The 27821-nt window shown below is 41.3% G+C and overlaps 2 protein-coding genes across 2 annotated transcripts; both read right to left on the reverse strand.

Moving 5' to 3' along the window:
- Nucleotides 1-106: 106 nt before the first annotated feature.
- hif1an (hypoxia inducible factor 1 subunit alpha inhibitor) lies at nt 107-13011 on the reverse strand. Its single transcript, XM_050071433.1, has 8 exons — nt 12616-13011; nt 7144-7394; nt 6427-6575; nt 6160-6305; nt 3587-3693; nt 3341-3404; nt 3136-3246; nt 107-2844 (listed from the first exon to the last, which is right to left on the reverse strand). The coding sequence occupies exons 1-8, from the start codon at nt 12793-12795 to the stop codon at nt 2788-2790; spliced, it is 1065 nt and encodes a 354-aa protein (XP_049927390.1). The 5' UTR covers nt 12796-13011; the 3' UTR covers nt 107-2787.
- A 5663-nt stretch (nt 13012-18674) lies between these two features.
- Nucleotides 18675-24587, reverse strand: wnt8b (wingless-type MMTV integration site family, member 8b). Its single transcript, XM_050071207.1, has 6 exons — nt 24397-24587; nt 23464-23497; nt 22318-22456; nt 21610-21735; nt 21375-21517; nt 18675-19951 (listed from the first exon to the last, which is right to left on the reverse strand). The coding sequence occupies exons 1-6, from the start codon at nt 24555-24557 to the stop codon at nt 19382-19384; spliced, it is 1173 nt and encodes a 390-aa protein (XP_049927164.1). The 5' UTR covers nt 24558-24587; the 3' UTR covers nt 18675-19381.
- Nucleotides 24588-27821: the final 3234 nt, after the last annotated feature.

A 27821-nucleotide genomic window follows, 5' to 3' on the forward strand; every position in this document is an offset into this window, starting at 1 on the left:
TGAACTTAAATGAGTCTGACACCCCTGGTTTAAACCCACTAAGACTACCTTATATGCCAGTGAAATATCAGGAAACCTAATCATTACATCATTCAGTACTCAGTAGTGTAGAACTTTGCAAACAAACTTTAATCAGAGTAACCAGCAGAGCACATATGGTATGTTCAAAACAAAAAAAAGACAGGCATCCATCAATAAAAACATGTCTCTATCTCTATGAACCCTTGTCAGTCCCACCTTTAAAGCTGTTTAATGCGAGTGAAAACAAACATTGTAATCATAAAATTAAAAAATCATGTCCTTGCAACGTTAAGTGCCACGCCATCGTAAAGCAAGGCACATACAGTAAACAGGGTTAACCTAGCAAGAGATGAAACATGAGTCTTACATCAGGTTCATTATTTTTTTACAGAGGAAGCATCTTTGTTCCATCATTGTGCAACTTGTAAGAAATAGATAGGCAAGTTATCAACAATTCAAAGGTTAAACCATAATAATGTCGAACCCCCTGAAAGCCTGTATAGTCCTGGTAAATTAAGTGCTTGGATATTCCTAATTTGTAGTTCACCATTTACAGATTGATCCAATGTCACAGGCAAACAAAGCGTTCTGAATGTGGAGATTCCCCTTGACTGGTTTGCATATTGTTTTGGCACATACATATGAAATTGTCCCCCCCCCTTGTGTTTAATTTACATTTTTACAATACTCCTGGGAAGCACTTTAAAGTCACCCAGAGAGGGCCACCTTTCAAGTTGTTCAAGGTCTTCAAAATATGGCTGCATGTAAGTAAAATGAGTCCTTTCTGAGGATTATTAACCAACAGTAATCATAAGAGCAAGTACAGGTTTCCAACTGGACGTTTGTACACACTGCAGCGTAGTTACATCCAAGATCTGCTGCAAACCTGCATATTGATATGTGTATTGCAGCAGTATAGTGCATGGAGCAGGTAACTATACAACGTCACCACTAGATGGTGCATTGTGTTGCACTGCAAAGGCTGATACATAAGCTACATCCTAGCAGATGGTTCTGCTAAATCAGTCTGTTAATATATGTATTTCCTTTCATTTCTTTAAGTTAACTGTATTTGCGACTAAAACTGCAGTTATTTATTTCAAGAGCCCCCTCACCTATTACCGGTACGCAGAATAGCACATTCAATAAAGTCAAACAAATCAAACAAGCAAGAGTATAAACACAAAACGGCATCGCTCAGCTAAAACAGTTTAACCGCAAGCAGTTACATATGACTTCAGCTGAATATATGAGCCTCTCTTTCTCACACCCACACACATTTTTGATCATATTTCACCACAGTTTTTAATCACTGTACTTCTGTGTTTCATTACCGTGCCTATAGCTGTCTTCTTTGCAACAGAAAAATTCTTCTTCTTATCACTCCCTGAAAACCACGCTAGGCAGGAGTGGAGATAATGCAGATAATGTGGATAAATATTTCAAAAACACTTAAAAGACCTGTCATCTTCAGAGGTATGAACCAACTCACTTTTAAAGCTGTCTTTGTGATAAAGATGGAGAATACAATATGATCGCTCCACACTTCATCCCACAACTGCTGTCACATCTATATAAGAAAAGTCCTGTATTTAGCTGATATATACTGTATATATAATAACCCTTGACTCATCCATTAGTGGTCAAAACGTTGAGGTTTTATCTCTAAAGGTACCGATCCCAGACAACTTCTACTGACTGGGGGAGCAAGTGCAATCAAAAACGTTTAACTTGAATTATGAAGATGTATAGAGAATACTGATTTACATAAATATATCTCAACTTAAAGGATCCAGTGTGTAGGATTTAGAGGGATCAATTGGCAGAAATGGAATCCAATATGTTTTCATGGTGTATAATCACCTGAAACTACGAATCGTTGTGTTTTCGTTAGCTTAGAATGATCCCTTCATGTCTACATAGGGAGCAGTTCCTCTTCCGCTGGTGTTATTGTGCCCTTATCACACAGAAAGCGTTTTGCAGGTTGCAAAGGCGCACTGCCTTTTTTTTAAATTGAATGCCACTGGTGAAAAAAATAATAATTAAATAGTTTGTTGGGCACAGGGTAACTGAGATCTGTGTGGGTACATGAGAACCTGAAAAAGAGGGTGAATCATGGGGAGTACCACCAGTTGGTCCAGGAGCTTCTCCTCGATGATGGCCGTTTCCAGGCATATTATAGGATGACTCGGGGGCAGTTTGACAACCTGCTGTCTATCATCGGGCCGTATAGCTCTAGGTATCGCTACCACCAGTTTCTCCTTCATTGCTTACCAACTGTAAACTTACAGCAGACTACAGCAGAAGACCCGCCGCCTCTCAAATCATCCAATTGGACAATGGGAAAAAAGATCTTTTGCACTTTTATGTTACCTGAAGGCCGCTGTAGGCTCTCTTAGAAAGGGAAGGGTATTCAGTTGGTTGCAGTCTGCAATGTCACAGCTAGATGCTATTAAATCCCCCACACTGGCCCTTCAAGTCAAATTAGGCCTTCTTTTCAAAAACAAAAGAAAAAAAAAAAACTTCTTCAAGTGGGACAAGTTCCCATGAGTTAGTCACATGTTTCTTCTGTGATTGATGTATTTGCAATGACCATGGCACTCGGAGACGACATAAGCAGAATGGTTTCAAGATGGCCGCTTATTGCCATGCAGTGATACGTACTTAGCTCCAAAGTGAGAATCTGCATTACGCACGCAGCAGTCTCACTTAAACACGGCAAACAGTTTCCAAAGCAGTCCAGTTAACAGTTTTAGGAGCACGGCTCTAACTCTGATCCTGGTCATATCGCCCCTTGATCATCGATTTCAATAAAGGTCCAACCTGCAGAGAAACAAAAGGACTCCTGGTTAGAATATGCTACTTAATAGAGTCAGACATATTACATTATTTTAATCACTGTCCCAGACTCTGCATATATATCTTTCCTTTGGACTAAATCAGGTAAGCCATAAATATTCGCAGTAATTGGGTTGCTGGAAGGGTCAGCATGCCCCGGGGGTTTCATGTAACAGGTGACCTAAATGTGGATCTGATTTGATGTTCTAGAAAGCGACGTGTGACTGATGATAGGAGTTTGTATTGTAAAGAGGATACAAAAGCAAGTGCTTTTACCTCATGTGGGTCTCCAAGTGCTTCTCCCAGCATCTTCTCGATATTTCTCATGATGGCCACCTTCTGATGAGCTCGCAGGGGGTACTCTATCCTCTTGGGCGTGGGGGCACCCTGAGCAAATGAGTCAAATAGATGAGTGATCATGAAGGTTGCAAAGACGACATAAATGTTAAAGTAATGGCTGTAAAGACTCAAATATACGCACTTTGTACCAGAAGTTTACAGTGATTGTCACTCCCCCGTTCAACAGTGATTCAATGTGATGCCACCTGAGGAAAGCAGGAAAATATAAGTAACTAAATTCATTAAACATTTAGTTTTTTTTCAAAGCTGCATTGAACTGTAGTTACTTTTAACAGCACAAATGTCTACAAATTCTGGGAAAACAAATCATTTTCTACAGAAGTAATACATCATGTCTCTAGACAGGCCAAGCAGAAGTACTTCTTACCAATACATCGGGATGTAGAGCACATCTCCTGGGCCCACCACAGCCTCATAGCCGACAACATTTTTAAAATTGGGAAACTTCTCATAATCAGGGTTATCAAAATCAACCTGTGAATGACAAACATGGATTCATTACAAAACATGATGAACACACTGTCCCTCATGCATCCATTTTACTCCTTCCTACTTTTATGACATTTGTTTTGAAATAAGTCTTTTTAGAATAATGTTCCAGTTTTGACAAAATATATGTCCTTATTTTTCGGAAATCCTTACACAATATAATACACAGTGTAGCTTTTGTAGTTTTTAACCCAGACCTGTTTTGCCATGGGTTTGTGTCTGACTAATGGGAACAATTTTTGAACAATTTTAGAAACTGGTCCAGCATTGAGCAACAAGGCTGTGGCTTGCAGTGGCGAAACAGGCTGCTATGTGACTCAGGGCATGTTTGTCCTATGTTTACATCAAGTGCTTGTTTTTGCCACTGACATGCTCAGATTATTATTATAAATGTCTGGCAACATCACAGAATAGATTTCTACAGAGACAGACCTTTTCATTAAAGAGTAAGATCCTTTTTTCTTCAACCAGAAACAGCTCAGAGATGGCTATCACCAAAGCCACCAGACAGCATTTAAATAAACAGTGATTTTATCATCATGAAACTCACTTCATTCAAAGGCAACAGAAACAAAATAAATTGAGGTGCATCAACAAACATCCTGCAGCTGTTAAACAGGTTAGACACAGTGCTGAAGGACCTTCTCTACAGTGTTAGCACAAGCTAAACAGCAGCAGCGGCTTACATCCAACACCGAGCTTTTAAAAGGCTCCACTCTGTTGTTAAAGGGATAGTTCGACATTTTGGCAAATTCACCTATTGCAGTAATCCCTATAGTCATATGGGTAGGCATATTACCTTTAATTATCAGTGCCTGTTGTTCTACCACGCTATGAAATAATAATGTAATATTACAAGACAGAGTTGTTTTGAAGCCAAATGCACAGCCGAAACTACATTCGCTGTTTGAAATCACCGCCCAGCAAGTACTGTACGTCTGGAATGTAGTTCCAGCTGTGCATTTGGCTTCAAAACAACTCTGTCTCGTAATATTACATTATCATTTCATAGCGTGGTGAATGTGTAAGCTACAAGTTGTCCACAAGAGCGTTTTGGAGTCATTTGATGGTGTATTTGATAAGTTTTGAGGGAGAGAGGGGGCCGTACCGTTCACCTCCATTTTGTGCGCTGAGCAGCAGGCAGCTCTGTCCCACCAATCTCAGAGCAGCAGGCACTGATAATTAAAGGTAATGTACCTACTCATATGACTATAGGGATTATGGCAATAGGCGAATTTGCCAAAATGTCGAACTATCCCTTTAAACTTACTAATAACCGCTAGCCATGTGATGCTACAGTTAGCGATTATTTGTATTGTTACCTCTCTGGCTGCGTATGTGTGTGAGACACAGCTGCTTGTTTGTCTGAGTAGAGTGTTAATGTGTGAGGTGAATCAGTAGCGCATCGCTATTCTACTTGGTAGTTGTCGGCTCGTCTATCGTGGGACGGTGAGACAGCACCTAGGTGTATTTATAAAAATGCAGTGTGTGACAATATTAACATTTCATACACCAGATGTAATGCGGACCTGCCGATGTACATTCAACCCATTCATATGAGTCAGCTGTCACTGTCAGACCTGTTCTGTGGTTTTGTTGTGTTAGCAATAGTGATGTCAGCTAGGTTTGGTTTGGTCAGAGCTATGGGATATTAAATCAGCCATATTTTCTCACCACATCTTAGCCTGTCTTACCCTCAAGTGCACATAAACTACAGGGTTTACACTTTTTTATAAAATACAAAAATATCAGATATCAGCCATGAGAAGCAGGTAATTATCGATTATTGGTTACAGTTGTAAAGATTCATATTGGTGCATCCCTAAAAATAAATTCCCAAAAGCTGTCTTGGTTCATCTAAACACTGTTCCAACATTTACCAACTCTGGCTTGGTTAAAATAAACCCTTAAATCACCCATTTAGATGTGAACATATGCTGCCTCTATACAAACTAAAATCACTATGTATTTAAATGGAATCTTGTGGGTTTGGTGATAGCAACTTCTGGCTGTTTCTGGTTGAATAAAAAGGATCTTACTGTTTAATAAAAAGCTCTATTTCTGCAGGAACCCAGTCCATTATGTTGTCAGACATGTATAATAACAACCTGAGCCTGTCAGTGGCAAAAACAGAAACTTTTAGTGGACACAAATTGATGGTGCAAACACACCACCAGCTGCAGCCCTCTCGCTCAATACTGGAATTGTTTCAAAAGTTGTTGTTTACACAAAACAACAAGTGAGAAAATGGGGTCCAGGTTGAAAAACACAAAGTTACCCTTTAATGTGTAGACATAATTGTCTTTTGAGGGGGGCTTTTCCCCTCCTGAGAGTTTACTATAAATTATTTCTACCACTATAGAGAAAGATAACATAACAACATCACAAATATGCTAAGTTTAAAGGTTACATTATTAAGCCCGGGTGGATATCTAAATATCTGTGGCTTACCTGGCTCTGTCTGTCACAGGGGTGATGCACAGGGTATGGATAGAGACATTCAAACTGGTCTGGAGGGAAGAGGATGCATCTCTTGAGGCCTTTGATCTGTGCAAAGAAGTTCTGCTGCTCGTCGTAATGTGCTGGTGTCACATTGCCTGTGGCGAAGAGAAAATGTGCAGAAAACATGATGTGTGACAAACAGAGGACAACATTAAACAGCTGAAACTGTGCCGCTGCATTCCTTTCGCAGCAGATAACTATTTCAAGAGCCCTTACCCTCCATGCCTATGAGCAGCAGGTTGGATGTCAGCTGTCCCCAGTTTCTCTTGGCTTGCTGCTTGTTGATCCAGTTCCAGTTGAAACCAAGGAAGTCGACGACAATCTTCTTCCCTACTGTGTCATTCAGGGTCTGCTGCAGATATACCCTTAAAATACATGTGGAAAGACACATGCAAAATGTATGAGCCACCTTGTTCTGCTCTCTGAGACCTAAACAAGTCGCAATGCAGCTAATTTTCAAAAGTGCTAGAACTGTGTCTGCAGGATACAAGCTTGTTTACAAGGTATTTCTATTTTGGCAGACTGCAGCTCTTTTAAACCACAAAGAACAACATGGACAGTAAAATTCAAGTAGTTAAGAGCCCATGTAAGTGTCAGTGAGTCAAACAGCAACTTCACTTTAGTAAGTGATCTGACTGGTTGAAGCCAGGCCAAGTCAGGTCACAGTAATGGGCTCCTAGCCTGTTTCTCCTGTGTAAATGCTTAGTCATTTGCTCCACTTTCCTGTGCTGAATTACACTTCATGAGAGGAAAACACCCTCCACTGTCAAGCACACCTGCAGCACAGTCCCATCTTGTTCCTGACACTTGCCTGTTTGAGCTTCAAAGAGAGGCTTTTGTTTAGATCCAGCATCAGCCCATGCAAGGTTAACGTAAACACAGCTTACATCATATTCCTGTTCTGACTATAACATCCTCATAAGTGTATCTTACCTCTCCTCTCCTCCCATTTGCTCTGTTAAATGCATTTTTTCCACAAATTCAGTGAATTTCATTTCCGTCCGTTGCGACTTGGGGACAAAGTTCTCAAAATTTGCCATTTTTTTCTCGTCGTAGTAGAGGAATTTGTGGTTTTGTGCGGTGTAAACAGAGAAGTCCCCATTTCCAATGTTCTCCTGCAGGTACGCAATGTCCCATTTGAGAGCTGGATACACGAGGTTTGTGTCTGTTAACACCACCGGCTCCTGAAAACAGACAAAGAACACATCAATTCAGTTTTATTACAACATTCGCGCAATCAGACGTCTAAACGATTAAAGGTCCGCGCAGAAAGATTAGTCTGTTAAACCATTTAGTGTTTTATTCATGTACAAGGCTTCTTAACTGTCATGCAGCCGCCCCCACTAGTGGGGGCTACAGAGCCATCAGACAGCAGTCCCCCTCCTCATGGTAATGTTCAAGTAGACTGGAGTTTTAAAACAGCACGGTGGAAATTGGAGAGATGTCCTCTCGCAAAACCAGTACGGTTTGGCAATAATTTGATCTAGGAAATGAATTCAGCAATGATTTAGCTTTTTTGAGATGTTATATTATTTGTTAACTTTAAAAGAGTTGTCAGATAATGTGCAGGGTTTACATTCATACAGCACAGTGCAAAATGCCTCTCATTTCAGCTGAAATTTAATTATAATTTAGATGTTGTGTTGTTAACTTTAAAGTGAATTGCTATTATTTTTGTCAAGGTTCAATGTGCCCCACATTTCAGAGGCAATTTATTTATTTTAGATGCTATTTAAGTGGTTAACTTTTGACTGAGCTGCCGTCATGTTTACATTCATACAGCACAACGCAAAGTGTCTCGTACTTCAGCTGCATTTAAAATCCGACATGGTCGTTGAAGATTGTAATTAAAGACTTCAAAGGGCTCTTAATGCACACAATATTTTTTGGGACAATGTTTCAAATCCTTAACAATACATTGTGCTAAATTTTGACTGTTTTCTGAGTGTTTTCCCTTTTTCAAACTAGTCGACAAGTCTTAATTAAAATTTTCATTTAGTTGACAGGGAAATTAGTCGCCAGGAACATCCCTAGTACAAATTAGACTTAAACTGTCATTTGACATTGGCTTTGACATGACACAACAGCTTCAGCAGTAACAAAAGCAAGACAACACAACAGTAAATCATCGCAACAATAACAACAGCAACAACAATAAAACTACACCATTAAGATATAACAAGATTTCATAGTGTTAGATCAAGTGTTTGGGTACATGACTGGGTTGATTTTAGCCACGATTTCATCTTTGATTTAAAACCAACAAAGCTGTTGCTGTTGCTGTCTTATCTTACTTGGTACTGAGTAGCTCTAACAGACAGGACTGATCGACCAAACTCAGTCGCCTCCGTTGGTCATCCTAGATGTCCTCCCATTGTCTGAGCACAGTTGTATGAACTCTTCTAATAAAGGAGCAGCCAGATAATTAATCACTTTGTACACTTGACTAGCATCAGCAGGGCACACAAAGCTGTCAAAGGTCAGTATATTATACCTTTGAATAATGTTAGTGGTGATAACATGATGGTTTTTGTCCAGTGCCTTGAGTATTTGTAAAGTATTTGCAGTGTTGTTTTGGCAGCTTGTGAACAGCTTGTAATGCAGTATGAAATATGTGAAAGCAATCATTGAATGCATGTATATTTTGCAGCATCTAAGGGGAGCTGGTTTCTAAATATACCTTAGTTTTAATTCAAGTTCCCTAAATTGAATTTTACAGTTTTACACACCTGCTTCACACATTAAATGTCAGCAGTGAATTGATAGAAAGTGATCTATTATCTATTAATATAATGTGGGATTTAATTGTTTGTTTTTTTAAATGCAAGATGCAAGATGCTGGATGTTGTCATCACCTGTTCTCTCTGTTGCCCTCTGGGATGTGCTGCAGAGTGCTCAAAGCTGGCATCTCCAGACTGAAGGACAGCTTTTATCCAAGAGCCATCACTGAACAGAACAGAATCAAACACTGCCCCACCATTGTGTAGTGAACTATATTGAGAATCATTCAGCTTAACTCAAACATGCAATAAGGGGTCAACTTGTGCAATACTGCTTTTAATGATATTTTTCATATTTATTAATTGATTATTTTTTTATATTTCAGGCATGGCACTGCAAATTTCATTGTACTTCTTGTGCAGTGACAATAAAGTCTATTCTAGTTGCATAAAGGTGCAATGAATAGTTTTACTTCTGTTGATGTGGTTCATAAAATTAATAAAATGTCCTTTAATTCTGGTGTCACAGTGATTTTATTTGTGTTTGCTTGCTTGTTTGTTCTGACACAAATCCTGTAACTACTGCTGCTGCTTGAACTTGCTTTTTTTTATGCAAAAAGGAACATAAATCCCAGCCCACGCCCCCGCAGTACATTGATAGCACGGTCTATAGCGTTGCACACACTGGAGCTCCGAGGGCTACGTGACAAACTGAACGTAGACCGGTGGGCGCGCTCCCGTTGGCTGTCTCTCTCTGCACCGGCTCTGGGTTTCATTTTTGCACGCAAGCGCGGGGAGTGTGCGGCCCCTTGGAGTTCAAATAATGCTGTGTCGCTTATAGAATCAGCTTTGTGCGTCGTTTTAAATAATTAATGCGGATCTTAACTTTTTAATTTCGCTTTAATGCGTCGTGCAGGCGCGCAGGAGCATGCACGTGCGTCCCCAGGATTCTGCACGCTCTTATAACAGGGATGTGGTTTTTTTTTTCATTGTTATCTCACACAGCGACAGTATGGACGTGCCATATTTGGACATATCACTGCTGTTCTTTCTTAAAACACTCTCGCACGCACGCGCGCGCACGTGATTGGCCGCTGTGAGTGTTCTAGGACTTGAATCTGAGGGGAAAACACGAAGAGGTCACTGAGATGGTCATGATAACTTTTGTTATTGTGATGTATTCATTCATACCTGTAGCAGAGTTCATGTTTGAAAATAACTAGTAAGATATTGCCTCGTGCCAAACAAAGATATTATATTGCATAAATATGCAATGGTGCAAACCATGCCCACTGTAATGGATAAAAGGGTGCACTACTGCATAGGTTTTAATCTTTCACTTCTATGTTCCTTGTGCACTAAAGCTCACCATTGTTATTCTGTTACCTCTGCATGACTTTGTTGCCTATTGCACCCATTTTCGTCTGTATATCCCAGTGCCACACACCCAAGGGCATACGTTTGTTTAACACTGGGAGGGGACACATGAATTGAGTGGTATGAGAGTCCTCCACCAGGATATTTTAAGCATCAAACACTTAATTTCGCTGCACCAATTTGGGCCTGTTCTGCATCAATTCACGGTGGAAATGTCTTTGATTTTGTCAATTTAATTTTGTTTTTATTGTGGGAAACAAATGAACATGTTCCCTGCATCCCCTCCCAAATCTACGCCAATGTGTGCACACACCAATTTTTCACATCAGCCTCATGAATTCTTGGAAACCAGCTTGAAGCACTTAAGAATTTAAAGATATTTTAGTGTCAACAAACATGTTTTCCTCACTGTTTTCCGGACTAGGAATCACAACTTTTAAATTTGGCTTAGAAATCACATGTAATATTAATACTCCAACATGTTAAACAAATAATCTGCATGTTTAAAAGTGTGAAAATGTTTATGACTTCCCTTGAGCCACACTGAACTCATGAATGTACAGTAACAAAGTTTAATTGTGACTCACAGCTAAATGGAGAAAGGGAATTTGGTCGATTTTAAGAAGTAGTGATGATGACGCATTTCTATTCCTGTGTACACATATTATTCAATAGAAAAGAAAGGTTCAGTTCTGCTGATGCAGAATATTTGACTCTGACACATCTTTTCACATGTGTATCTGGATGGGACATGCCTAAATCAACCCCTGTCTGTTTTCTTCAGAACCACTTAACATCAATAAATATTAATTAAGTGAATATGTTCCCTCATCGCAACACAAACCATGATTATGATTATAGTAATTACATGGTGTTTACAACAACGGCATCATCTGATCATCACCTAACCAGAAATGTGACAACATACCTTTAAAGCTATTCATTGATACACTGTTTTATATTAGTCAAACAGCGCCATGGAGGGTCTTCCTACATTTGCTTCTTTCGGCAACTATCATGTTGTGTCTAAGCTTCTCGTTGCAACCAAATTACCTCAAGATAACCAAACCAACTCCTCACAAATGTGCGTTTGAGTAACAAATTTCAAGATTCCCATCAGGGAATTACTGTAAAGGCTACCTATTGTGTTGAACAACGAACAGGTACAACCCTCCTGGGAGAGGCTCCAGCTGACACCGACACTGAGTTAGAATAATGAGCGATGAGGATGAGGATGAGGTATGTTTCCACAAGTAAGGAAATATGATCATGCATTTATTCCTATCATTCACCTGCTGGTAAGCTTCACGGAAGTCAAGGATGCTTTTGTCTACCAGCCTTTGTTCATACCTTTACAAGACAAATACCACTCATAAATGCCATTAAGTCATCCAAATAGAAGATTATTACTGCCTCGCCTGGAGCACCTGTACATTTGATTGATTTGTCATGTTGACACATAAATCTACAGCAGTTTCACGAAGCACTTGAGAGCAAAAAAGGGGATATTAAATCAGATACAGTGGAAAAATTCCTGCTGACTGCTTTCTAAGGATTATAAACCACTAGTGTGTTGCATTTCAGAGCAAGCCACTGTGATGACAGCAGGTGTTTTCAACCAGATGTCCATGCAAACTGGCTGATGTGACATAACTGGTTGGATTACCAGTGAACTTGAGTGGACTTTATAGTGTTGTTATGCAGTCACTGGCAAAAATACAAAAAGCCCATCGCTTGTACATACAAAACATTTCCCACTAGGTTGCTTGTTTGAATGTACAAATTATCAAATGGGGAAAAAATGCTCATGTTTCCTACTGTAGCTTGTAATTTATTGTCATCAATGCAGATTTCTAAGGTTAAATCATTTCACGTGGGAAGCTGGGACTAACAAATGTGGGAATTTTTGTTTCAAAAAGTGACTTCATCAACATAGCTGCTAAATTTGTTTCTGTCACAACATTATTGTGATGAAATCATAACAAACTGAGCTACTTGCTTTCTAAAATTAGGCTTTATCTCTGAGTAAATGTCCCTAGAGTGAGTTTGTGATGACATCTTTCACTCAACCCCACGCCAAGAAATACACTTAAACACACGTATACACAGCTCACTTTCATTTTCAACACCTCACTATACATCAGTAAAGCCACACTAATTACTGTTTATGACCTAAAGGCTTCCTGGAGTCTACTGCTATCTAAACAGGTTCATGGTGCAGGTCTACCTTTGAGGGAACATGTCTGATATCTCTTAACTGTTAAGGTAAGATGGTCAAAGTTTCAGCGAGCTAACTCAGCTGGTTTACCTCGTTGTTTATAAGCATCTCCGCTCGGGGGTCTGTGTGAGAAAGTCTGGGGATAGTCCTGGTTGGGAAAGAGTATTTGCGGAGCTGGGACTCATCCCAGCTCCAGCTCTGGACGCCGGTGAACGCGGCGCCGCCTTCGCTCCCCGCCGGATCAGCCTCCACAACGGTCGCCGCTGCCATCGTCGCCCGACAAGCGGTGGTTAGCTGCCTCCGTCCCCCCTACAATGAAACAACCACACACTGGCGTTTCTTCCGGACGTTACCCTTATAAACTACAGAGTCAGTGACGGGACTGACGTTCAAGCTTTCCCATTCACAGTTATTAAATTAATCGAGGAGATACGTGCAAGAGCTCGTCTTCCCAGCTCTGTTCCGTGTAACTGTTTACACACCGTGTTGTTGACAGGCAAGAAACAAACGACACAACCTGAAACAGTCAAGGAGGCACTGCGGTGATTTTACGCGCACCTCACCACACAGCGACACCTGGTGGACTGGAAGACTATGTGCTCACACTGTAATGATTTATCTCTACCACTACAGGGAGCCATTGTATTCGCTTTTTTTGCAATGAACTCAGTTATAGATTTGAAGTCATAATATTGTGTAAGTCTTTGAATATAGTCTGCAGTTTACAGTCAGACATCTTTATCAACATCACACTTTCAAGTTTGACCCAATTAGGCAACACATCCGACAGTAGAGAGTGGGGTGAGCCTAACCAGTGATGCAAAGTAATCTATTTGCTTAAAATGAAATAAATACATGTACTTTCCTTGAGTATTTACCTTAAACTACTGCTAGTATACTACATGTCAGAGGGAAATATTGTACTTTATATCCCACTATATTCATCTGACAGTGATATTTTTTATATGAATATCTTGTTTGAAATATAAAAGTAACACACACCAGGAATAATAATGAGGTGCTGATCACTGGCAATAAACTTGATTGTACAAAACAAGTGTCGCACACTCTGGCTCCATATGCATTTCTTTAAAGATGATGGTGTTTTGGCCTTTGAGCCTTCTTCAAGATCAATAAGCATCTTTGAAGAAGGCCCAAAGGCCAAAGTGTGCGACATTTGTTTTCTACAAATTTGATTATCTTGTTATAGATTAAAATGTAAAGCATTTTATAATGTTGTTAAAATCAGCTCCAATTAGCATCATTAAAATGCTGCTAGCATGTCTCTGCATCAATAATAATAAAAATAATCCAACAATTTAATAATAGTAATAATAATATCCAACACTCTGAACACTCTTAGAAATAGGGTTCCTCCTGAGCAGTTAGATTCTACCCAGAATCATTTGCTTTAGAAGAACCATTTATTTAAAGAGAGGGTTCTTCAGGGGTTCTTTGTAAGACTAAGATCTCCTTTAAAATTTCTTTAAAAGTTCTTTAATGATTGTTGAAAGCATGGGTCTCAAAGGATCCTCGCCCTCAGTTATTCTAATGTTTATGGCGCCGCCCAGTGGGAATTCACATCTAATTGCATCTTTGTATTGACTTTACATGTAAATCAACTAGTTAACTGTTTTATTTGCGCCCGGTGTGAACACAACATTAGAACATGGCAAGGTTGTGGATAAAACCCCCAGAGAGGGTTCAGTGTGGAAGCACAGAGGACTATGTTGAACCTCTTAAAGTGAGTTCTAGATAGACCTTTTTACAGATTGTCCTAGGTATAACCCTTTATGTTGGGTTCTAGGTAGAACCCGCTGAAAGAGGCCCAGATGGTTCTAGTTAGCTCATTTATTTCTAAGAGTGACGGTGGCCATTCTACATGATAAGTACTTTGGATACTTCCATTTACTGATCATGCTTTTCTTCTTTCACAAAGTAACATCTTGAATGCAAGATTCTTACCTGTAATTTACACAGTGGTGTTGGTTGGTAAGTAAATATTGAGGAAGTAGAGGAAGTACTCTAACATGCCACAAGGGTTCGTGGTTGTTATCAAACCTGCAGTTCACTATTCTGCCTTGGGATGGCAAGACATCCATAATGACATCTTTAACACTGATGTTTTTGCACCATCTAGAAATCAGTGTAACTGGCAGGGGAATGCACATACTAAATGTTTATTTCAAAGTCAGAATGATTGGAAAACAAATCCAGCTCTAGGGAACATTACATTGCGCCCTGAGCATGTTAGAGCTGCATGCAGGGGTTGAAATCATAATAGTAGATTCACTCAAGTATGTACTTAAGCACAGTTTTGAGCTGCTTGCACCTCTCTTAATTATCTCCATCTTACGGTACTTTTTACATCAACTCAGCTACATTTATTCCACAGCCATAATGACAAGTTACTTCTGATGCATTGTCTTAGATCAGTGGTTCCTGACTGGTCCAGCCACAGGGTCCAGATTTCTCCTTACTCATTAGTCAAGGTCCACACAGTTTAATGTATTCAGTGTCATACTTGCGTCGAGCTAGTTTGCTGTCTGTCTCAAGCAGCTGTCCTTTACTCCTCACTCTACAGCAGGAAACAGCACTTCAAAATAAAAGCTCTGTACCAGAAATCCACTGTGCTTAAAAATAATGCAGATTTTTTACAAACTTGACACTTTTGCGAGTCGCTTGCAGACTATTTAGAATGGACATGTGGCTAACTCTTGGACCACGACCCACCAGCTAGGAAGCACTGGTCTTAGATAAATTACCCCAAACTATATGAAATAGTTACGATCACCTCTGACTATAATGTTAAAGTAGAATAATATAATAGTATGACACCTTGAGGGGTCATTCCGCATTATAAGCACTTTTCACAAAGTGCATTTTGCTGAATATACTTATGTACTTTTTAGGTAAGCAATGTAGATCTGCACACTTCTTCCACCAGTGCTTGTCTTACCAATGCCCTGTACAGTAGGAAGCAATAATGCAGAGTGATGTCATTGATTAAGTTTATTTCAGGACACTGTCTTTCATCAGACAGGATGAGATGTTGTCCCTGTGCTCTTTATCTCTCCCCATCTCTCTATGAAAAGACATGGTAATGAAAGACTGAGCAAACACTTTTGAAATCCAGAGACAATATTTAACCATGGTCATCACTGCCTCTGTATTGATCAGTGGGCGATCACACTTTATGAGATAGTGGTGCACTCGGCGTACCTTGCTCATTGGACTGATCAGCTGAGGGAGTCACCCTCTGCTTCCTCAGTGTCAGACAGGTTTTGAACTTTATCTGTCACTTTGATCACTGTCTCTCTGAATTTTAACTCTTTTTGTGGCAGCTACAAAGCCACATTGATTGATTGATTTTTTTTTGTTAAACCTGATACATGTGTGTGTTTTCTCTTGAGTCAGGCTTTATCAGCAGATCTCCACTGCAGGGACTTGTGTAGGGCTCCCTGGTGGGTTCCCATGCTCTGTGTTTCCTGTGCAGATCAGTGAGCTGATCTGAGCTGATCCCCCTGATGCTCATCTCTCCCCATTCTTTGCAGATAGAGCCGGGAGACTGACCACCCCGGTGAGCCCTCAAGAAGCTCGTATCTCAATCCTGCTGATAGCAACACACACATACACACCAGTGCTACCTTCTCCCTAGCAGATGGACTGCTGTCAAAACATCTCCCCTTTTGGGGAGATACTGTTACAGTGAGACAGTTTCCTGATGAGGGAAAGCATCGGATGTTTCTCGAGCTTGTAGCTAACAAATTGACATAATGATGTTTAGTTTGAAGAGGTGGACATCCCACTCATCTGTGTTGGCTTTCTCTCACATTCATACTGACCCTCGCCCCTCTAGGTGTTGTAGGTCCAGAACCCCTAAGCCATAAATCCTATTAGTCAAAGATTCTCTGAAGCATTATAAGTCGTTTTCCCATCTTTCATTGATTGCATTATCACTTGCAACCTGAGAGAAATTAATTTAAACACATAAACACTCAAAAACTCAAATTTTGCTAGTTAATTTGAATGCTGCATGTACTGTAAACTTGTACACATTTCTATCAGTAGTCTCTGGTGTCCTTGCAGAAGTTTAAATTGATTGTTCAGGCTCTGCTTGAAATCCCACTCTTCCTCTGTGGTGTCCCCTCTCCCTCCGCCACCTCAGGCTCATGTGTTACACCAAATTGGACATGGCAGGGCCAGCCCAAGAGACGGAAGTTCAGACCCTTCTGTCGGAGGTCGTGTCACTCTCTGGGAAATGACGTGTCACGATCGACATTATGTGCTGTTTCACATGCCGTTAAAATAGGTGCTTCGTTTAGTTCACCTCCCTTCTTGCATTTGGAGTCAAGCTGACAGAGAAAATGCTGATGATACAGACACGTTGAATGTTTTTTTATGTCTGTAATTCAGGTTTTTGCCTCAAACTGCAGCCCATTGTTGCTCACATGTCTCCAAAGTATAGTGCAGCAGGCTAAAGGGTAAGTGGCAATTTTGTGCAATATAAGCATTAATTTACTCTCTTTGAAGCTGGGATCTTTTTGCTTCTCTCTGTTGAACCTGCAGTCCACCGCCTGATGTTAGGTCTCCAGGTTAAGCACAGTATTATCTTCATATATTGCCCATTAGAGCAATGCCCGCTCTTTCATCCCCGCTGCTGATGCACAACTGATCTCGACTGTATAAGCCAACAGTGTCACAGGTGTGTCAAACTGCTGAACATTAAAACAGCCAAACGTGTTTTTCTCCTTAGCTTTCCCACACATTAACCATCTGCTGTGTCAGCAGGCTTTCCTTTGTGCGGTATATTTCTACATGCAGGTTTAAGTCGGCAGGTTTACTGCAGAGAGTGAGCCGGTGCTCGACAGCATGACTCACACACTCCAAATAAGAGTCAGTACATGCTGCACGAGTTTAAAGTGGCTTTGTTTGGTTTAATCCAAAATGCGTGTCTTAATTATAATTTTGCATTGGCTTCAAAATCCCGTGAATGAACATTTTGGCGTGCCCCAGTTGTACTCCCTATCGCAGTAAATTGCAGAACTTGCACAAAGCCGTAGGGCAAAAGCTTGGTATGCTGGTTCTTTTGTTGGGGAGAGAGTTTTTGCTGCATGCCAGGCAGAGCAATCCAGCCAGCCCACAGGGGTCATCAGGGGAGGGAGGAGTTTTGATTATGATCATTATTCGGTAAATAAGATGTCAACAAGGTGTTTCCTTGACACTTTATTGAGTAAAAGGAGGAAGGTGCAGAAATGAACGCCCCCTTCTCAATGGGACCTCTAATCTCCTCTTTCATGTCCCATCTCGTCTGAAGGGTTTCGGCTTCGGCTGCCATGTGCTAGTCTGCCTGGGCCTGGCACTTCTTACTTGCAGGTGGGGTGAGTATCCTGGCAAGCATGTGTTTATAAAACCCACTTGTTTGGGCACAATACTTGAACTAACTTCTTTTGAGAGAACAGTGTGAATCTGTGCAAAGCCTTTTCCCAAAGTCCTTTAGAAGGCGACAGCCCATTGAGAGTAGAGAAGAAGGGATTACCTTCCTCGACAGTGGTGCATTTCCGAGAGAGCTGATTAGCTCTGCATTCATTGTTAAATCGAGCAAAGGAAGGCCCTAGAGGAGTGAAAGGATCCAAATAGGTGGGCCCAGAAATAAAACAGCCGCAGGAAGCCCCTGCACAGGCAACCCAAAGTTTTCCCAACATTTCTTTCCCCCACTCCTAAGGAGGCGCGGCGTGAAAAAGGAGATTAGCATACAAAATTAGAGGCGGGATGATTTTTAAGGGCAACTTGCCTCATGCCCTCCACCCCCACGGCCCTACTCTGTCTGGACAAAGTTAATTAAACTAGTATTAAACAGTAAAGAAACTTCCAAGCGCTTGGGAGTTAGGGGGCTCTTTGAGGATTACCATGATGAGGGAGAGAACGGGGAGGTATTTGTTGAGGCGAAATTGAGAAAGGCGTGATGGAACGAAGAGTGCGCTGGAAAGCTTTCTATTCTTGTTGGTTTGCCCCAGAGTATCCTAACCCCAGTGTGGACAATGTGGAGAGGAAGGTTGTGTTTACAGCAAAGCATCAGGTATCACTGCCACAAAGAGTAAAGAAGGATGAACGCTTGATTCAGGCTGATTTATATATAAGATTGAAGGATTTATTATTCTTTCATTACATCTTAATAGAAAACAAACCATGAAGGTAGCTAACAATAAAGCAAAACTAGGGAACGCTGTGCAATAAATTAACAATGTACAGTACAAAGTGCTTCATTTTATATACAATTAAATACATCAAGAGGGCAGCAAAGGTCAGGGCGAGCCAGATGATGGGAGAGCAGACTGTCCCCAAAAATGTCAAAATATTTCTAAAGAAATTCAAAGCTTGGCAGTGATGGTTGAAATATAGGAATATTATTGCTAGGGCAACAGACACAAGCATTCATGAGAATACAACTTGGCGAGTTTTGATATTAAAAGCTAGTCATGCCGTCACTTGACAGTCATATCATCACTTGAAAACTAACAATTTTTATCCCAAGGTTTATGTAAATAAATAAATCATGTTGTGGAGAATTTTGCAGTCCGAGAAATATTCTTAAAATGCCTGAAAACATTGTAAAAAGTATAAAAATATATCTTAAATACATTTATACCAAAAACTCTACAAAGTTGTAAACTTCTCTATCATGTGGCTTTGTGCACATCCCACTGTCTTTAACTTTTTACACAAAATAGACAATGAAGATGGTCTGAAGTTATATGCTTGCTGAGCTTTTGTCCAGAACACACACTATCTGAACATGCACAGACAGTTTGGGTGTTGACAGGAGCTGCAGTGGTACACATAGATGCTCAGATGCTCAGTGCTTCTTCCTCAGTCTCAGGTTCTTCCGGCGGCTGCTGGCGCTCTCATTCCTTCCCCTCTGACCTCCTTTCTTTACACAAAAGTACTTGGTCACTGTCTTCCTGCACTGCTCACACTTCACCGCGCAGCACCAGTGGAATTTACAATTGCAGCTCGACACCATCTCGGCTTTGCGCTCCTCCACCGCCAGCCCGCACTCTCCGCACAGTCTCTTGCAGCTCCGTTTCTCCCATTTGCTCAAGTTCTTGCCCTTCTTGAGGCACTCACGGCCTTCAGTGCCCGGCAAGCCAAGGGTGCGGTTTTCCAGGCAGTAATCGGGGGAGTCTTCGAGGTGGACCAGCTCCTTACGAGAGATGGAGCTGAAGGTCTCGGCGATGGCCCCCCGGCTGGCCGCGCTGTTCCCAGCTCCTCGGAGGAGATCCACCTTCAGAGCCCTGTGGTACTTCTCCTTCAGGTAGTTCCCCACCTCCCTGAACTCTGGCAGCTGCAGCCAGCAGGTCTGGGTGGTGCAGCTTCCTGACACGCCGTGGCACTTACATGTCCTCTGCATGGTCCCCTTCACAGCCTGAGGACACAGAGAAACATTGTTAAAATGGTGTGTTGAAGATTGTTTTCATACAAAAGACAAGACAAAGAAATTGATTCTGTGGTTGTGAGTGTGCATATGTACGAAGGTGTAGGTTTTGTTTCAACATTTGGGGGGGGCATATGAGGTTTGGGGGTCCTCCGACACAAAATTTTGACCATCAAACACTTAATTTCCTGCATTCTGGTGAAATTTATGCACCAGTTTGTGCCTTTTCTGCATCAGTTTTATAGTGTAGATGTATTTAATTTTGTCAAAACGGGGCAGACAAATGCTAATGTTCTAAGTATTGAGGGGGACATGTCCCCTGCCTCCCCCCGAAATCTACGCCTATGCATACGTATCTCATATAAGTATGTGTGTGTGTGTAAAAGACAGGATGTCCATTGTCTTTTGATTGATGTGTTGTCAAATTAACTGGTTGTACTCTCAACGTTCTCCAGTTAAGTATAAAAAAAGGGATGAATACGCTGAAAGAAAGACATGATAGCTTCAAGGTCCAGAGCTGAGCCTCTTTGTCGTCCTCAGTGTTTCCTGACTTTACCCGACACAAAACAGCTGTCGGTTGAAAAGGGACGTTTTCTTTCCGTGAGGAGGCGACGAACTTTCTGTTGAGGTGAGGCTGAATCAAAGTTTCACATCGAGTCCCATTGTCCGCCCAGAAGAAATAGGAGTATTTATTTAGCATGTTCATTATCAACATGTTTTCTAGTGTGTGAAGACCCAATGGAGAGTCCCATTGAGTGGAGAAATGAAAAAGGAGTTTTTCTCTCTTTCTATCCCCATTTTTTTCTGTTACAATGATGCTCCAGGTGCCATGGGGATCCTAGGGCCCAACAGGGGGGAGCAAAGGCACCGTAAACAAAGAGCACTTCAGCTGCACGCCTGTGGTCCCCTCAGACTCCCTTGGGGCCAAACAAAGACCAACATAAATGTGGGATCCTTATTGCAAGAATAAAACTAAACACTTATTTTAAAAAGCAGCATAATACAGAATGCTGTGCAATGTCTGGCTCCCCAGGATCTCTAATTAAGCTTGCACCAGTGATCCTGAGATTCTCGAGTTGAGGTATTGTCATAAGGGGCATTCAGCACTGGTAAATAGGCCCTTCTGGTACACCGAACACACTGTTATTATTGCGGACGAGTGGCACCTCACTTATAGCGACGTGAAAGGGATGCTTGGGTGGCACACTCAGTGTAATTCTGAGCGGAGAAAAATGATTCAAAAGGTGCTTTACACTGTGCAATCAGTTGGAGGGCCAGGAGAGATTCACAAAATTTCCAGCACGCCGCCACCCACTTTAAATACTGTATGGCTCAAATCAAGGCATCAACTTGTGCTGCAACTTGTACCAACGGCTTATCTCTCAAGTGAGTGAATTAAGAGCACCTACTGTACCTTTCGCCCAGCCTCGTTATTGTGGAGATTCATGGCTGCCCGTGCGTCCTGCCCAGTCTCCAGTGCATCCACAAACTGTTTGGAGATGGCCTCGCCAAAGCCAACGTTGTCACTGCAGCCGCCCCAGAGCCAACCATGGCCACCTGGGAAAAATTTGAAAGAATGACGTTAAAATTATCTGTGCTATTTGATTCAAAAGTGGATTTTTAAGTACAGATGTGTGTGTTTGTCTGACCTCTTTGTCCGTTCCTGCTGTCGTCACAGCCACAGTTGTCAAAGTCTCCGAGACTGCAGTTCCTGGTTAGGGTGTACATGACTCCGGCGGAGCTGATGGCATGAACGAACGCCGTCTCCCGATTTGCTGTCAGCAGAGAGACTCATTAACTAGCCTGTCTCATCACACAGATCCTTCATTGTAGAATAGGCATTTCATATCACAATTGCCTGTCTCTCCTTTCATATTGCATTTTTTTTTCTTCGTAAAAAATGTCTTGACATGTTTTTTGTTATTTTCCCATAGTCTGCTCAGGACTATAAAACCTTCTACATTTCTAAACACTAGCTGAATTACGTCAGTTTTGCATTGGCAGACACATTTGACTCTTTGTCTTGTGAATCTCAGTATATTGCTTTCATAAGCTGCAAATAGAGGCGGTAATTCTGGGGGATGTTGGGAAATGGATTAACATGTTTGTTTTGCCTCTAGCAAACCGTGGCCACTGTAACTATCCCGAAGGGTGGTGAATGTTTCCACTAAGCAAACATCTCTATTTCACAAAGGGAGAAAGAAAAACCTCCCCTTTAGCACAATAACTTGAAACAGAAGCACATAATTACAAAAAACACTTTAGAAACATCTTTGGAAATCCATTAGCCTCTCTCTCTCTCAGCCTGGCTGCAGTGCAGGGATGTTTGAGCTGGTGTCTTGGGACTCTGGACTTACCGCTGCGCAGGCTGCTGTGCGTGGACAGCTGCAGGGCTCTCTCGGGGCAGTTCCAGCGGTCCCATGCAAACTGGTATTTGCACTCTTCTATGCCACTCTGGGCTCCTGCTGCCACGCTGCTGGAGTAGATCAGGTACGCCTGTGGCAGCAGAGACAGGGGAAATATTAAACCTGTGAAATGGTGCACAGACTCCCCACGACAACATGATTTAAGCAGCTGAGAGCATGATTTGAGACATATATCCACCTTAGATTATACAAATTCAAAAGATGTGAGTGGTTGCTTATAAATCCAACCCAATTTATACTACATAAACATATTTTTTTAGGTGACAGAGGGGAATAAATCACCCAAACTTGACCCAGAACACAGAGTTTAGACATGTGCCACTTAAAGACAGTCAGCGGCCACACATCCGACAAATCAAGAGAGCATTTCTGGTGCTTCTGAACACACTCTGGGTTCACAAAATCATATGTAAAACTAATAAAGGTGATGTGAACCAGTCTCAGTCGCTTTTATGTTTATATCTTGCCACTTTCCTCCCCAAGAATTTCAAAATGGACAACACATACCAACAAGTCCTTTATGTGTTGGACACTGAGATGACCCTGATTGTCAGTTTCACAAAAAAGACAATGTGAACTGATTCAAATATTATTCTATTTTTTATTAAACTCAATCAGTTGTAGTGAATGCGCTGAATTGTTTGAGCACCCTTAAACCAGTACGCTCTGTCCTTGGCTTTCGCCCGCCTCTCTGCGGCTTGTTCACACTGTGTGAGCGATAATATAACTAATATGTCTCAAGTGGCCTTTGGGGAGATGGAGTGCCACCTCTTTCACAGGGGTCTGGCTCACTAATGATGACCACCCACTACAGCAAAGGCTGCCCTCGCCCCTTAAAACATTCAGCCCGCAGATTCGCAGAGGCCCTGAATAAGGTCAAGTGTACGGAGGGGGGAACAAGCACCACAAAGGGCCAAGAATATCACTGATATATCATTAGGGGCCATCTTTGCATACACACAGGTACAAGAGTTGGTCCGTACACTCGAGTTCAGATATCACAAGGACAACAGAGAAAGCATGTTTTCTCTTGCGCTCTCTCTTTGGGAAGAAAAGATCAAAAGAAAGTTGGCTTACCTTGGGTCCAGTCATCAAGAAATTATTCACTGACCTGGAAAAGAAGACAGCTTATTCACTCAGGGAAGCTCAGTGTCCTTCGCAAATTCCTCTGCTAACATCTCTCATTAGCGCGCCTTGTAACATGTTAAACCGTGACACCAGTGGGCATCAAGACCTCAGTGAAGAATGCTGCTGAATTTGTTTCAAGAAATGTAAGAACTGAGGGCAATGGCCATGTTTTTAACACTTATTTACTTAAATTTCAGGGTTGCCAGGTTGTGAAAAATCCAATTGACTGTTCTATTTTGGAAAAAAAGTGGTAATAAATGTTGCTAATCACTTTATAAATGCTCATTGCTCTCTCACTTTCTAATAAGCCACCAAGTCTGTAGTTATGTGTGTTAATAAGTCATTATTAAACGGCTTTAACTGATCAAGTCTGCGGTTTTAAGTGTTAATAAATTGATTTTTTTCTGCAGCCCTTTGCTAGAGATAAGCATCAGATGGTAGAAGGGAGTTTTCACAACCTGGCAACCCAAAAGTTGATCTTAATAATGGCTTACAACTGATTTATGAAGCATTAGTAAATGATTTATTCACCATTAATAAAGCCGTTAGTTACAATTTATTATTTCTTTATATAAAAAGGTGCTTTATTAAAAAGTGGTAGTGGTGAAATTAATAAAACAAATCCAGCAAGCCCAAAACTTAAGTAGTATACTTTTTTCTACATGCAAAATTGTTCAAATAATTTAATAAAATGTAAGAGAAAAATATATAAAGTAAGGGCTTTGCAAGAAAATGTACACAGACAAAAATACATGCATGTGTTGCAGTCATTTCACCACGTGCCACTGCAATGAAATGAACAATTTGCATTTTTATTTTGTGTTTGGAAACAAAATAAATCTGCAAAAATTTATATAAAAATAAAAAATATATGAAACTCACCAGCAGCAGTACGACCTCATGTGAGCCAGGAGAATGAAAATATAATAGAAAACCTCCAAATGCATGAACATCCTGACAGGTGAGGGAGGTGACGGTGACGGAGCCCGTCCAAAGCCTGCAGACAGTCGAACGATGGAGAGGAAACTGAGCTCCCAGCGCATGAACCTTCACCAGGGGCTTCCAGGATTCAAGGAGGGGGCTCTGAAATGGAGCTGCTCTCGTCCCAACAAGAGATTATCTGTTTAATTAAAGATTTTCCCCCTTCTTACTCTCTCGGCCAATCAGAGGTATTGCACCAAGGAGAGACTGGAATGATCAAAAGGGCACCCTGGGCCTTCAGGGCTGGGCAACGGTGGCTCCCCTGCCTCCATTCAGCAGCAAAGGAAGATCTGTTTAATCCCATAGGAAAAGTGTAACACTGATCCCTTGAATTTCTGGCCGGGGGAAAATAGTTTATTTAAGCTATCTAACGCGCAGCTGAGTGTCAGGGATTAGTGGAGGATAGTCCTCTGGATGACGAATTGTTAGTTTGATAGGTCCACAAATATCGTTTGTTCTGCAGGAAGTAATTGGTGGTTTGACAAAGGTGTGATTAAATCAGTGTTTATCACCAAACACGAGGGCTGTTACTCACACTGGAGACGAGCACGCATCAAAAGTGTTATCTGAAGATTTAATTTCAAATGGGGGTCACACACACATCGTTATATTACAAAATTGGTGACAAAATGGGGTTTTTTTTCCACTGCAGGTGCTATTTCTTAGAATAATCATCAGGAATAGCATCTTGATGTTGCCAGATTTGCGCAGTTATAGTCGCAGATGTGAATGTGACGATGTTTTAATTCATATTAGAAATTCATGAAGAAAATGACACACACACAGTCTAAAATACTATTAAATATAATGCAGGATCCCAAAAAAGTTGCTGATTCACTTGTTGAAAGTCAGAATAAGAAATAAATAATCACCTTCATGTCCCATTTGGAATGAGAGTGCACGGTATTCACTTTAATGAGATTTATTGGATGTAATTTTGACGTTTTCCTGCAATATTTCAATAATCACTTTCATTATAGCACCCGAAAATTCAAAATACAGAAAATAAAGTGTTTTGGGACAGATTAAAGGCCTATCAGATATGCCACATTTGCATCACTAATCCAGACGGTCCCTACCCAACACTGCATGAAGGGTTATTTCCCAATAACCCCGTCTGACCCCTAGGACCCTTTCCTTTGGCACAGGCAGCCCTTTAGCCATCTTCTTGTGTGCAAATTAGGATTAGAGAAAAAGTGATTTGGGAGGGGAGAGGAGGGGAGGGGAGGGGGGGTACTTCTAAGGGATGTTTTTGGATTAAGATTTAAAGAGGAATGACAAGTGAAATATCCATCCAGTTGTTTTAGCATTTTTAATTCCAGATAAATGATTCCTTCATGGGCGTAGCTTTAAAGAGGGGCATGCAGGGGCCACGTCCCCCCTCAGTATTTAAATCATGTGCATTTGTTTCCTCAAGAAAAACCTGAAATTTAAGACGTTTTCACCATGAATTAATGCACAAAAGGCACAAAATGGTACAGAAAATTTCACCAGAAGGAAGGAAATTAAGTGTTTGATGCTTAAAAATTTTCTGAGGGTGGATGCCTAAACCACCCATTTCATTTGTTTCCCTCCCCTGTGTTGAAATAAAACAAAAACTGCTGCACTCCTTTATATGAAGCGTGCAGTTAGGCCTTTAATTTATCACAACAAGTCATTTCCCACAAGCAATGTGTTAGCAATCTTCCATAATTGTCTCTAAATGCGTAAACAAGTGTAATCACCAGAGCTTACTGAAATGTGAGTCTTATTGGAGATGATGGGAATCAAAAATGTACAGGATATCCAAAACATATTCATTGCATCATTTAGCTGAATCATTTCAGGTCGACCACACTGTGATGTCAGATTCCCTGAAAAGTGGCCAGCGGAAGCAACATTTCATTAAGTCCTCTATGTTGCACAAGTCCGCAAGAGCTGGGCTGAAACAGTGAGGTGTCTGAGCTCTGGCTGGCAGTGTGACTAACATCGAGGTGCTGCATGCCGTGAGGAGGATGGCCTGACTGTCAGCAGCCAATGGACAGAGGGCTGATGTCACTGTTGGGGCAACAGAGATCAGCAGTGGTGGGACCACTTACAGTACATTTGGATGGGATTCAGAGTGGTGGCTGCGCTCTGTGGCAGACTGTGGCAGGTTTTCTCTGCCAAAATCACCAACTGCAACAAGCAAATCGCATTTGCTGCTTACACACAGAGTGGCTGGAGGTGTCAGCTGTTGCTTTGACTTGTCGTCCAGTCATTCTCCAGCAGAGGGAGCAAGTTCATAGATCCTTTTAATGGTTGAAAGATGTGTTGATAACAAACACTAATTCCTCTTTATTGAGCCCCAGAAAGGAATGTCTCTTTTTGCACATGGGCTGTTGAGCACATGGGGCTGTCTCAACATCTGACTCTACGGGAAGGGACAGCTGCAAAACAGCAAAGAGCATCCCCACAGACGTCTGTCCTCCAGGAATGTTAAAACAATATCTGCAGCTATTTTAAATATGTGTGATGATGTCACAGGTGCGACAATGTCAGATGTATGAGCCGAGCATGAAAAGCAGAGGTAGATCCCCATCAGTATGGGCATGCAGACAGGAGATAATGCCGTCAATTAACAAGTACAACGTGTTCAAAAACAGGAGCGGCAAGATGAAGATAAAAACAGTCGGAGATTCTTCACCCTTGACCTAGTCACTGGAGCAGTATAGAAAAGTGTAGACGAGCACAACAGTAAAGAGCCAAAAGTTTCTAAAAAATGTCAAATACCATTTGTCACTATACTGCACTGGGAATGTGTCTAAAATGAGACCCAGTGTAGACAGTTTTTCATGTGTTGGTGAAGATTCTCAGTCATCCAGGTCATGGTAATCTGTTATATCATAGGCAACTGGCAAGTTTCTTGAAGATGTCAGACATCAGTTCTGAACTGAAGAAGTCTCTTGGATGAGAGGTGAAACATCTCCAAGAAACTCAAGCAAGTCCAGTTGCCTATGATATAACACTTAAGATTTCCATGACCTGGATGACTGAGAATTTTTTTCAAGTTTTTCATGTGATGAATTTATACTTAACAAAACACTACACTTTTGTCTTTGCTCCCATTTTTCACATGCTCAAGATAAAGATCTGAGACTTTTTTCACGTGCTCAGCAAATGTAGCTCAAATTTTGGTCACAAATGTGTTCAAATCTGTGTTCGTGAGCACGTCTCCTTTTCCAGGATAATCCATCCATCCATCTGACAGGTGTGGCATATCAAGATGCCGATTAAACGGCATCACAGCGGCACAGGTGTGCCTTGAGTTGGTCACAGTTAAAGGCCACTCTGAAATGTGCACTTTG

The sequence above is a fragment of the Epinephelus moara genome, chromosome 19 (genome assembly GCF_006386435.1).
Source record: "Epinephelus moara isolate mb chromosome 19, YSFRI_EMoa_1.0, whole genome shotgun sequence".
In the NCBI taxonomy this organism is placed as follows: Eukaryota; Metazoa; Chordata; class Actinopteri; order Perciformes; family Serranidae; genus Epinephelus; species Epinephelus moara.